The 12,726-nt window shown below is 36.1% G+C and overlaps 1 protein-coding gene across 1 annotated transcript in view; it reads left to right on the forward strand.

Moving 5' to 3' along the window:
* The window catches only part of PEX7 (peroxisomal biogenesis factor 7), a 77,952-nt gene that overhangs the window by 27,890 nt on the left and 37,336 nt on the right, over window positions 1-12,726 (forward strand). The window contains exons 6-8 of the mRNA XM_025925307.2: window positions 2,504-2,610; window positions 4,304-4,417; window positions 5,936-5,991. Of these exons, the coding sequence (XP_025781092.1) occupies window positions 2,504-2,610; window positions 4,304-4,417; window positions 5,936-5,991 (277 nt within the window). The remainder of the gene's footprint in view (window positions 1-2,503; window positions 2,611-4,303; window positions 4,418-5,935; window positions 5,992-12,726) is intronic.

The following is a 12,726-nucleotide window of genomic DNA, read 5'->3' on the forward strand; positions in this document are numbered from 1 at the left end:
TATAGTGGAAGTATTACAAAAACACAGACTGAAGGGATGCCAAATTCATGATCGTGATGACCTCTGAGCAAGGACGATGAGGAATGGGATTGAAACTACAATAGAGGTTTCAACCTTTATTTGTGTTACTACTTTTATTTCTAAAATAACCGTGGGGCAAATATGGTAGAATGGTGTATGTGTGTGTGTGTGTGTGTGTGTGTGTGTGTGTGTGTCTGTGTGTGTGTGATTAAATGTTTTTTCTCCAATTTATTGGAAAAGCATAGAAGTTAAAAGAATAATTCCTCAAGATTCAGCCAATATTGGCCATATGGCAGTTCCCCTCCAGTAGCATTAGGAAGCAGTGCAGGGTGGGTGTGGTGCACACAGGCTGGGGAGCCTGCCTGCCTAGGCTCTTGGTCCAATCCTGGTTCCATTGCTTGCTCTCTTGCGGGCATTATTTCACTTCCATGAGCTTCAGTTTCCCCATTTGTAAATTACTACAAAAATTACTTTTTATATTATCAAAATTTCTATCTCACTTGTTATGTTTTTAAAAAGTTAAGGCATATAAAATGTTTAGACCACCACCTGGTATATAGTAAACACTCAATAAATATTCGCTGTTATTCATGTTATTATAAATAGGGGTGGGAATGACTTCTAATCATGGGTTTATTTTCTGATTTTATTTTTAAAAACATTATCTCATTTAAACTTTATAAAGTAAATATTTTATCACAGGTAAGGAAAATGAGAATCAGGGAAGTTAAGTAATTTGATTAAACATCAGCAGGGAGGGGCGCCTGGGTGGTTCAGTGGGTTAAGTGTCTGATGACTTCTGCTCAGGTCATGACCTTGAGGTTCAGGAGTTCAACTCTGTGCTGACAGCTCAGAGCCTGGAGCCTGTTTCGGATACTGTGTGTCTCTCTCTCTCTCTGTCCCTCCCCTGCTTGTGCTTTGTTGCTCTCAAAAATAAATAAACATTGAATTTTGGTTTGTTTTTTTTTTTAATTTTTTTTTTCAACGTTTATTTATTTTTGGGACAGAGAGAGACAGAGCATGAACGGGGGAGGGGCAGAGAGAGAGGGAGACACAGAATCGGAAACAGGCTCCAGGCTCTGAGCCATCAGCCCAGAGCCTGACGCGGGGCTCGAACTCCCGGACCGCGAGATCGTGACCTGGCTGAAGTCGGACGCTTAACCGACTGCGCCACCCAGGTGCCCCGAATTTTGTTTTTTTTTAAACATCAGCAGGGAGCAAATGACTGAGCTGGATTAGAATTAAGCCCTAGAACTCCAGAGCCCCCATTGTTAATCTCCACCTTTCATTACCACCAACAATGCAATTCTTACATTTCTTAAACAACTTCCAAAGAAATCAGAAAAAAACCCATTGCCTGAAATTGCTATATTTAGATACATGACATATGATTTAGAATTGGGAATGTAGGAAAACATATATAAGTAAAAGACAATTTAAAATTTTAGCATTATTGTATACCATATATTAAAATATCTACTATGTGCTAGAGATCATGCTAAGTGCTTTACAGACACTTTATTACACTAAATTCTTGTACAGCCCTACATGTAGGCATTCTGTTTCTTTTTTGGAAATGAAGAATCGGTCTGAGATACTATATAGCTTGTTCCGGGTCGCACAACTTCTAATGGAATACAAGACCTGCCTGCCATCACACCATAGACTGTGTTCTTTCATCAGGCCTTACCAGCTTTCTCTTTGCATCAGTTATTGTTTATAATTTACCGTTGATATAGATGTATAGATCCTGAGTTTTGTTCATCTGGTCATTTTGTTGTTTCCTAATAGTTTATAAAAATTGAAGGCAAACAGTATATAAAACATTTAATCAGGGGTAACTTTGTGGAACTAAGCAATGTAAACCATTTTTGTAAAAATGCAAAATATAATCCTTAAATTCTTTCAACTTGTTTTTTTCCAAGGAGAAAAATATACCTCCGCCTGGCCCATTAAAATGTAGTAAACATAAAAGCTAAGTTTAAAATTTCTCTATTTTGGTAGACTGCCCACATTTAACAGTAAAACTGTTAGCATTTTGTTTTTATAGATTGTGCTGGTATAGGGTGCCACAGGGTTATTTACTGGAAGCTGAGGATTTTCAGGGCCTTTTCCTATCCTAAAGAGAAGTGCACTCTTAGTTGCCACTGTGTTTGTGTCAGTGTGAAATTCAGATTTCCTGCTTTGAGTAGATCTAAAAACATTGTCATGGCGCATTACTTTTTGTAGTTCATCACTTTTAGTAGTTCCTATGCATTATAATAGTTAAAAACCGTGTGTGTGTGTGTGTGTGTGTGTGTGTGTGTGTGTGTGTGTGTGTGTGAGAGAGAGAGAGAGAGAGAGAGAGAGAGAGAGAGAGAGAAGACAGCAGTATCCTAACGGTAAAACAGTGTATTTTTCCTCAATTTATCATCATGAGTACAATGTCACTGTGCATCCAAGTGGTGTGATGGAAAGTGATCAAGTCTTTATCTTTCATCAGGTGATCAGACGCTGAGAATCTGGGATGTGAAGTCAACAGGAGTCAGAATTGTGGTTCCAGCACATCAGGCAGAAATTTTGAGTTGTGACTGGTGTAAATACAATGAGGTACCCTGTCTGGATCTGTCCTGAGCTGCTGAGCCCTTCCTAATGTTGAAATGCTTTAGATTTTATTTTATCCTTGTTTGTGTGGACTTTGATGGTGTTTATGGACCATTAGGTTAAAGGCAGTCCCTCTTCATTTGTAATTGATGACTGTGAGCGACCCACATTAGCATTAATTGGATTTAAGTGCACATAAAACAGGCACGATAAGAAATAGAAATTCTCAAAGTTCAACAGTGCAGCCTTACTTGCGTGTTTGGGACACTGCTTTACAATTTATGTAATTTTTTTTTTTCCTTTATTGCTCTTAACCCCACCAATTTGTATCATCTGCTATTATTTCTTGTTCGCTTTGCTGGTTAGGCTGCTGAACTGTTTTTAACTTGATTTTTAGTTTGGAAGTCCATCAGTTTTTAAATTTTGTTTCATCTTCCCATATAAGCCTGACCAAACTTGATGCTTCAATAACAGTGTCCATTTGTGCCTTTTTGCAAAGCTTCAGTTAACCACATGAGCATACGAATTCAGAACAGAAGTGGATTAAACATGAATTGATATACTGTTTATGTCCTAAAGTGGTCTGTTGACTGTGACAAATGGAGAAAACATACGCCTGTTTTTTCTCAGTTTTAAATTTATTAATGAAAGTTAAGAGGGCATTGTATTGGCAGAGTTCTTTAAAAAGAAATAAGATAGATTAAAAGTAAATGGAGTACACGTTCAATAATAATACTTGATCTAAATAAAAATTTTAGGGGCGCCTGGGTGGCGCAGTCGGTTAAGCGTCCGACTTCAGCCAGGTCACGATCTCGCGGTCCGTGAGTTCGAGCCCTGCGTCGGGCTCTGGGCTGATGGCTCAGAGCCTGGAGCCTGTTTCCGATTCTGTGTCTCCCTCTCTCTCTGCCCCTCCCCTGTTCATGCTCTGTCTCTCTCTGTCCCCAAAATAAATAAAAGTTGAAAAAAAAAATTAAAAGAAAAATAAATAAAAATTTTAGTGCTGATAACTGCAGTTCAAATTTCTGTCATCGTAAATGAGTTTTCCATATAGGAAAATGAATTGTGGACTATATGTTATACTTTGGGGAATTCTAAAAAAAGGTGCTGATACACAGTTGAGAGTTGTTAATTTTTTTTTTTTTTTTTTTTTTTTTTTTGCTTTAAATCATTGAAATTTTTTCCTCAAATGAGCTTACACTGGAACCCAGCACATTCAGACAATGAATTGCTGCTTTGGTTGACATGGGATGGGGCTGACTTTGGAGCCAGCACGTGCCCCAGTTCACCCAGGAACTGTGAGTTCACCAAGGACTCTAGATGGAAGGATTGGTAAAACCTGACTAGACAGAACAATCACCACTTTTTACACAAGGTCTCAGTTATGATTAGATATTATGTTAAGACATGGCTCATGAGAGTGGGGCACAATGATTGAATTAGATTTAGAAAAACATAACCTAATTTGTACCCTTTGCCCTTCCCCCATATTCCTAAGTTAGCAGGCCTCTTGCCCTTTAACACCTGGTGAAGCCTCAGAATACACTGAAGAGAAAGGTGGGCTCATTTGTCAGGCATGATTTTTAACCCCTTATGTCCTTATTGATACTACTAAAGGTAGAATGGAGACGCCACAGTGCTTTTGAGACTACACCTTGTTCTGACGTGTGCACTGCTCACCTTTTTGTGAATCATTTTGCAGAATTTGCTGGTGACGGGGGCAGTTGATTGTAGTTTGAGGGGCTGGGACCTGCGGAACATACGGCAACCAGTATTCGAACTTCTGGGTCACACGTACGCTATTAGGAGAGTAAAAGTAAGTGTTCATCTTTCTATGGGTAGAGCATAAACAGAAACATTATCAATGAAGCGTATATAAAAGGTGTTTAGAGGTTGGGAATATTGATTCTTTTTGTGCATATTTTTGTTAGCCAATTGATGATTAAAAAATGAAAGCTAAAATTAGTTAAAAATACTTGAATAATTACTGAATAAATTGGGACAATGTAGCCAATCAGTGCTTAAGTTTAATTGCAAATGTATTTTTATTCTGTCATTTCCATTCTACTATTCCTTTTCATGTGTTTTTAACTAGGTAATTTGCTTTTTGGTATTTTTGTTGAAGTTTATAGAGAGGTGGCTAATTCCTTTCTCTAACAGGGTAATACGTATGGATATTCACAAACATTTGGGGTATAGAAAATTTTCCACTCTGCAAACAGCAGAGGATGAGATAAAGATAATTTTTTTCTGCTACTCCCAAGAAATTTGCCTGGTTATAAGGTGGCTTATGTTAGTTTCCCAGCTTTTATTGGTAGGTTTTGCTAAGTCACTGCGGAAAACATCTTATTAAGTGACATCTCCCAATTTCATTTTTTGTTTTATTACATTATGGGTAAAGAAGTACTTTATTGATCTTTTAAATAATTGGGTTATTCCTATTTTAAAAATTCTAAATTTTAGTTAAATTAATATTTTAATTTTTATTGGCTGCAACCCAACATATGAGATGCAGCGCCATGTTGTTTTTAATGGTACACAGGTTTTGGTAGTTGGGAAATACTTTCAGTATTTACTTCACAAAGCTTTTGAGAATGAAACTCCGTATTCTGAAAGTATTTTGTAAACTATAAAGTATATTTGAAAGTAGTTTTATTTATATATATAACCATTAAAATACTGGAGAGAAAAAAACTGAAGAAATATAATTATAGTGGGAAGCCTGTTAAAGTATGTTGATTATTTGTCTAAAAGATATTCCTCTTTAAATTTGCAGTTTTTGTCCTTGTTATCCTTTTCATTAGCTGTGATGTATGAATAACATAAAAATTCTTTTAAAGATGTTTTTATTTAACATTTAAATGATTATTTGATACTTGTGCCAATAGCAATCATAATATGTGTTTGTAACATTGGTAAATTATATAATTATATATTTGTACTATCACATACTTAAATCCCTTATATTTGTAGGAGTTATTTTTGGATAGGCATTATGAAATGTATTTAGTTTTTCCAGAATAGCCACCCTTTGGGAATATTTTATTCTAAATAAGTGCTAAAATGCTTAAAGAATGATTTTTCTTTTGAGAATATAAAAGTAAATGTTTTTCCTGCAGATGATACTTAAAAGACTAGAAGATTTTTGCCTTGAATTAAGGCATGGAAGGTTTGGGAAAGCAGAATTTTAAGTGACAGTCTTGACTAAACTTTAATTTATTGTAATGCTTGTGGGAATAACCTTATGAAGCAGCAAGTTATAATGACAGCTAACTTGAGAAAGTTTTGTTTTGTTTTTGTAGTTTTCACCGAAAGTTTTGTTTTGTTTTTGTAGTTTTCACCGTTTCATGCTTCCGTTCTGGCCTCTTGCTCCTATGATTTTACTGTAAGGTACGGTGGTTTTTATAAGTTACATTGTGAAATACTAAGTAGCATTTGTATCTTTTCAACTTTTATGAAAGATAATGTGTTTATCGTACTAATAAAATGATATGAGCTGGACACATTTGAATATTTGCCACTGGGATTAATACTGTATTTTTTCTGTTTTTATAACTGCTGCATACATAAATTCTTTGCTATTTAAAGATAGCCTTGCTGCTCCATTTAAAAGCCTTTTGTCCTGATAGTTATTCCTGTAATGACACCTTTCTACACAGTAGGTTGTGTAGCCAATTTCTTTTAAATTTAGATTTTAAAAATTGTGAAATTCCATTTCTTCAGGGTTAATTATATGAATCTTAAGACTGAGATTGTTATAGTTGAAAGAATCAGTATATGTATGTTTGTGAATGTATGTAGATGAGTGTGTATATGTGTGTGTGCACATATGCATCTATGTATGAATATATATGTGTGTGTATGTGTGTCTCTAGCCATACATCCCAGTTCCAATTCTACACTACACAGTATTTATTCTATTTTTTCTCCTTTTCCAAATTTGTAACTCCTAATTCCCATTATCCCACTTATTTGCAAACCCTAGAATGCTCAGAAAGCAGTTTCAGAATTGCAAAGCCATGTCTCTGTGAAACAGAATCTCACTAATTGGAGTTTTTTGCATCTCTAACAGTTTTAATTGGGTCTTTCTGATTTGGGAATCCTATGAAGGGACATATTAAATCCATTTCTGTCCTGTTTAAAGGGAGAAACCTAGTGACTACGTATACTTTCTTTTCAGAATTGTCATCATGATCTTAACCCTACTGGCCATTCCCTGTTTTATCTGTATACTTAAGTATCCTTGAAGACTCAGTTGGGAAATGCCCGACTTTTGTAGATGTAGATTTGTCGCAGGAATATTTGTTAAGACTGGGCTTTTGAATATGAATGTATTACTCTAAAATCTTGTAGGCAACTAAACACGCTCAAAAATGATCACAATGTGAGGCTCACGGCCTTTTCTCTCCATTTCTAAGAATTAGGCTTTGCTTCTTTCCTGAATCGTGAGCAAGACAGAGATTGGAAGATAGATGTTTAGTGCTTCTGGGCAGAGGAATGACTTAGGTCATGATTCTGTGAAGTGCTATAAGATCAAAAGTGTCACAGCTGTATCTGTAAGCATTTGGAAAAAGTGAAATTATAATTAAATAATATGAGATCCTTAACGTATAGGTGGAAACGACATTTAATAGGTAGTTTTCCTATATAACTTAGAGTCCAGGTTTCTTTATATGTAAAATGGAATTAATATTGTCTATCCTCACAAGATGATTATAAGAATTACAGAACAAGACATGCTTAAAAATACTGTGCTAATTTTAAACTGTTTCCAGCCTTTGCTTCGCTTCTCAAGACACCTTACCAACCCTATTCAGTAAAAGACCTCGTTTTTCTCTTTTTTCAAAAAAAAAAACCAACAGAAAACTATAGGGCTCAAGCACAAATTATCTCAGTTTCTACCGCAAGCCTGCAGATTATCTAAATCTGTACTAATCCATTCCTCTGCTACCCCTGGACATGAGTGCTCTTAATCCCATATGCTCTTGTTTTTTTCAGAACTTTACTCCTTGAAATCACCCCTTCTCCCTCCTACATCATTAATCTTCAATTCCCCATTGACTTCCTCCTTAGCCTGTACCTTGTTCCTTTATCCTGTATTTTCCTTTAATTCTTCTCTTATATTTCTCTTGCCTTCCCAGCCACGCTTTTAGTGTCCCCTAAGCTTCCATTCACCTGGGCCATTTTAAGGTCTTTGGGACTATTATCCCTAGTCACGCCTGAAGCCTGGTATTCTTTTTATTTTTCCTCTGTAAAAATGGTAATCATTTTCTCAATATGAAGTGGATTAAAAACTTAAACTAACTTCCATCAAAGGCAGTATGTAGAAGCAACATCCTCTTTTTTCCAGAAAGAGAATTTTAATTTTAACATACATTGTGGCTACTAAATTACTGTTCTACCTGCAGACTAAATGTAACTGGAGGTTAATAGTTGTGTATTTCAATATAGGACTGTCAAAGACTTTATTATGAGAAGGTGCATAAACAGAAGAAGAAAAAATCATTTTTTTAAAATTTCAGTTTTGAATATAGGTACTATATTTTGTAATTCTCAAAACATGCTGAGAATGCGGCTTTAACTATACTCTAATAATGTCTCGCATTATTTGTGTGTGGTGACCACTCATTGGAAAGGTCAGAAAAGATATGTTTTTGGTAGATTTTCTTACCCCATGTGATATGAGTTAAATTTATCCTCTGAAGAATTTTAAATCTCATTGGATTGATGATATTTTTAGTGCCAGAACATTCATTTTAATAAAAAAAGATTTAAGACAAAAGACCACCCGTAACTTGTTTAATTTTTAGCACTGATAATTATCTAGTTACTGCCTCTAGGTTGGGCGTGGCTAATTTTTGTAACATAAACTCTTCAAATATAAGATTTCATCTATTTGCTCATTTTTATATTTTATTTAGTTTTTTAAGGCCTTAAAATTCATTTTAAAATAGTTCCTATTGGGGCACCTGGGTGGCTCAGTCGGTTAAGTGTCTGACATCCAGGTCATGATCTCACGGTGTATGAGTTTGAGCCCCACGTCAGCACTGCGTGAGCAGCTTGGAGCCTGAACTCTGCTTTGATTCTCTGTCTCCTTCTCTCTCCCTGGCCCTACCTTGTTTGCTCTCTCTCTCTCTCAAAAATAAATAAATATTTTAAAAATAAATAAATAAAATAATTTATATTGTAGACATTATATCCAAACTGATGATGTGATGGATATTTTAGTAATATAAAATTCAAGTTCTATATTTTTGTTTTATGTAGATATACTATCATATCTAATAGAAAGAGCTTTAAGTAGTTTACCTATATAGTAGCTCATTATGTTTCACTGAGTAAATAATAAAAATCTAAAAAGTAGTATGCAACACAGCATATGAAATTATTTAGTGTGTTTAGATTAAATAAAAACTCCAGCCTTTATGAAAATACCAGAATTCCCGTTAGCTGATGGGCAATATGCTCGATAACAGTACATGTTGGTTCTTTCTAAACTTCACTCAAGATAATAGTACTAAATCTATAATATTTTGTAGTGAATTATTTCCATTCTTCTGTGAATGTTATCACCGTAGATTTTAGCATATTATCTTCCTCTGATGTGCTGTCCATTAGGTTACTTCTTTTTCTGCTGAGCCATGTTTGCCCTGAAATCATGCATGAGCGTGATTTGAATTCGGAGTGCTTGTTTTTGGTTTCATACTAAGTAGATTGTTGCATAATCCCAGTCAGAAATCAAAAGATCTGCTATGTATGACAGCCAAGCAAAAGTAAAAGCTGCTGTAATTACATTTTTTCATTAGGAAAGGCAACATTTTGTCTCTTCCAGGGGTAGCAAATCTTCTCGGATATTTAAAGATAGAACTTTCATAAATTGATAAAAGCTAAAATGATCAAATTAGCCTTAGACGAATACTCTTCAGTTTCATGATACTTTTATAAATACTCTAACCTTCCAAACATTTTGTTGTCGATGGTCTTTGGTAGCAAGATACCAAATAACAGTGTTTCTTTTAGACTTACAGAATTTTTGGCAAGAAAAATATGAAGTGAGTTTTAATTCCAGTGTTTTCAAACTGTGTTCATCCAAGCATGTATGATGTGAAACTCACTCTGCCTATACCAACAATGTTAATGTTTCCAACTCAACTGTTAAGCTCCTTTTTGTTTACAAAATGGTACAGCTGTACTCTGTGCTATGATTCAGGCATTTTTATAGAATGTCTGTTATCTGACAGCCCTTGTAATAGAAGGTTCAGAATATCTTGCTGAGGAAACGATGAAAGTAAAGGCCTGCAGAGAAGTAGAAACACACTAAAGGGAGTCCTAAGCATGTCGTTTGCGTTGGGGTTAGTGGGAGTAGCCGGGAGCTATGTAGTCACAAATACAGATTTGGGATAGTGGAAAGTCCAAGTTACATGGACTAATTGTGGGCTGGCACATTCCCTGATAACATAGGAGTCAGGACCACGGACTATGGAGCCCAGCTGCCTTTTACTTTCTGTATAAACTTGAGCACACTATTTTAAAATGGCATAGCTCAAAGTCCTCTTCCTTAAAATGGAGAGGATAATCGTACCTACCATATAGGCTTGTTATGAGGATTAGATGAGTAATATACACATATGCTGGCACAGAGTAAGTGCTATGTAAGTGTTTGCTACTATGGTCAGTATTACTACTACCAGAATGGATGACGACAGAAGACCATCCCTTTGGGGTTGAGGCCCATTTCAGCTCTAGTCTCCAGCGGTGAGATAATAATTTGTATTTCATGGCAACAGAAGCAGGCAGCCTCAACCTGGCCTTTTGTTGTCCTCTGCCTCCTTGGAGTTCAGTTTCTTGGTGACAGTGTGAACCTTTTTTGTCAACGTGTTCTCCAAGTACATAACTTTTAAATTTAGTGTCAGTTCTGAACTCTGAAATTATAAATACAAGACACTAGCATTTTTAGCAGTCCTTTTCTTCTTTATAAGGCCTGATAATGATACAATTTAAATTTATTCACAGTTTGTTAATTCAACGTAAAACACAGTAAGGGCTGACCAGCGGTTTCCTGATAAATGTTTAACAGCTGGCTCTCTAGGTAGGTGGGGGCAACCTGATTTGTGGTGTTGGAAATATAAGTTTAGTGGCGTAAGCCTTCCCACTGTGGCCAATATCAAGCACTCCACTGGGGCTGGTCTAGACCTAGGTGATTGCGATCTTAATGATTATTGATTCTACAAAGCTTTTATGATTGTAGTATGTGTGTAGATGTGTATTTTCATTGAAAAGTGTCTGGAAAGGTATATACCAGATAAACTTGACTTAAGCATTCTTTACCTCCTGTCCTCTCCGTGACTTTTACCCCCTTGGAAGAACACTTTTACCCACTTACTTGTATGGAGGTGAAAGGACCTGAGGCTTAATGTGTGTGTTTCCCTAGTTACATTGACACTTTAAATTAAACCCGCAGTAATTCTTAGTAGGGGCATATTTGGTTTTGTGGCAGTGCTGGGGGTCCCGGGTCAGTAGCGCCCTACTGAATGGATTTCAGGCAGTAGGAATGCTGAGCAGGATAGGTCCAAGAGGAGAAGATTCTTAGGCCTCCACTTCTGCCACATCGATATCTGTTCTTATATTTAACTTATTTTTGATTAGCTATGTCCAGTTGCAAAGTATGTTGACATACAGTATTTACTTTAATCCGTACAACGCTACCGTGGGTGTGTACTCCCATATCCAGAAGGCAGTTGTCCCAGGGAGGCGGAGGGGTGGGCCATTATCACACGGCTGGCAAGTAATGGAGCCAAACTTGAACCGAGATCTTTTATTTCCAGATCTGGTACTTTTTATATTCCTCAATACCTGAGCACATCTTGTACGTCCAGGCCTTTATGTACTTCCAAATAACATAATTTTCCCCTGTTACGTAAACATTATCTCCTTAGGGACTAAATTGCCAAAATACAGTATTGTTTCTAATACCTATAGCTGTTTCAGAGTTGAAGTATTCGACATAATTGCGTCTTGACAGTGGTGGACACATAAAACAAGCATGGATTTAAAAACCTTTCAGAAAAGGGGCGCCTGGGTGGCACAGTCGGTTAAGCGTCTGACTTCAGCCAGGTCACGATCTCGCGGTCCGTGAGTTCGAGCCCCGCGTCAGGCTCTGGGCTGATGGCTCAGAGCCTGGAGCCTGTTTCTGATTCTGTGTCTCCCTCTCTCTCTGCCCCTCCCCCATTCATGCTCTGTCTCTCTCTGTACCAAAAATAAATAAACGTTGAAAAAAAAAATTTAAAAACCTTTCAGAATTAAGAAATATGTGTATACAGATACACATGTAACTGTATATACAACCGAGCATACACGTATGTGTACACATTTTTGTTGAAAAGCGTTTGGAAAGATCTAACCAGAATTTAAAGAAGATTACTGATAGGTGGGATTTCAGGTATCCTTACCTTAAATTTTTTTCACTTCTTTAATTGGAGTATAACTTAGGTATGTTTACGATCTTGAATCTTTCTCAACAAAAGTCTAACCTTCTCTGACCAAGGCTGACCGTGTGTAAGTTATTGAACTGCCTGTGTAATGTAGAACTGTCCTGAGAAACCGTGGCCCCAGAAAGTTTTACTTTATAGTTTCTTTTACTTTTTATGTTTCTCTCTGCTTCTTCACTTGCAGATGGCATGTTATTCTGCTTTTATATGTACTATTTTTAATCTCACTTAATATAATTCACATAACTTAAAAATAGCCATTTTTCACATACACTCACTTTTCTGTGTTTTTTTTCTTTATTTTGGGTTCTTGTTCCTCTCAAAAGTCAGATTCCTAAACACGTGCAGTGTTACTAGGGTAAGTACATATCAGATGTCCTTGTGTGAACTATATTACTATGTTATTGAAATATATTTAAGTCCCAAGTTACAAATAGGATCTATTCCTGGACATACAACATAGTTAAACTTATATAATTTTAAGTTTTTATTGGGAGAGATTAGATTAGACAGTCTAGGACCAAGACTTCGTAACTATTTCATTCAGAAAGAACATTTAAGTTCAAGATACAACAGAATTGCTAACTTTTTCTAAATTATCTACTCATAGATTATAAGTTAATAAAATTCCAAATTT

The sequence above is a fragment of the Puma concolor genome, chromosome B2 (genome assembly GCF_028749965.1).
Source record: "Puma concolor isolate L17-30 chromosome B2, mPumCon1.1.hap2, whole genome shotgun sequence".
NCBI lineage: Eukaryota > Metazoa > Chordata > Mammalia > Carnivora > Felidae > Puma > Puma concolor.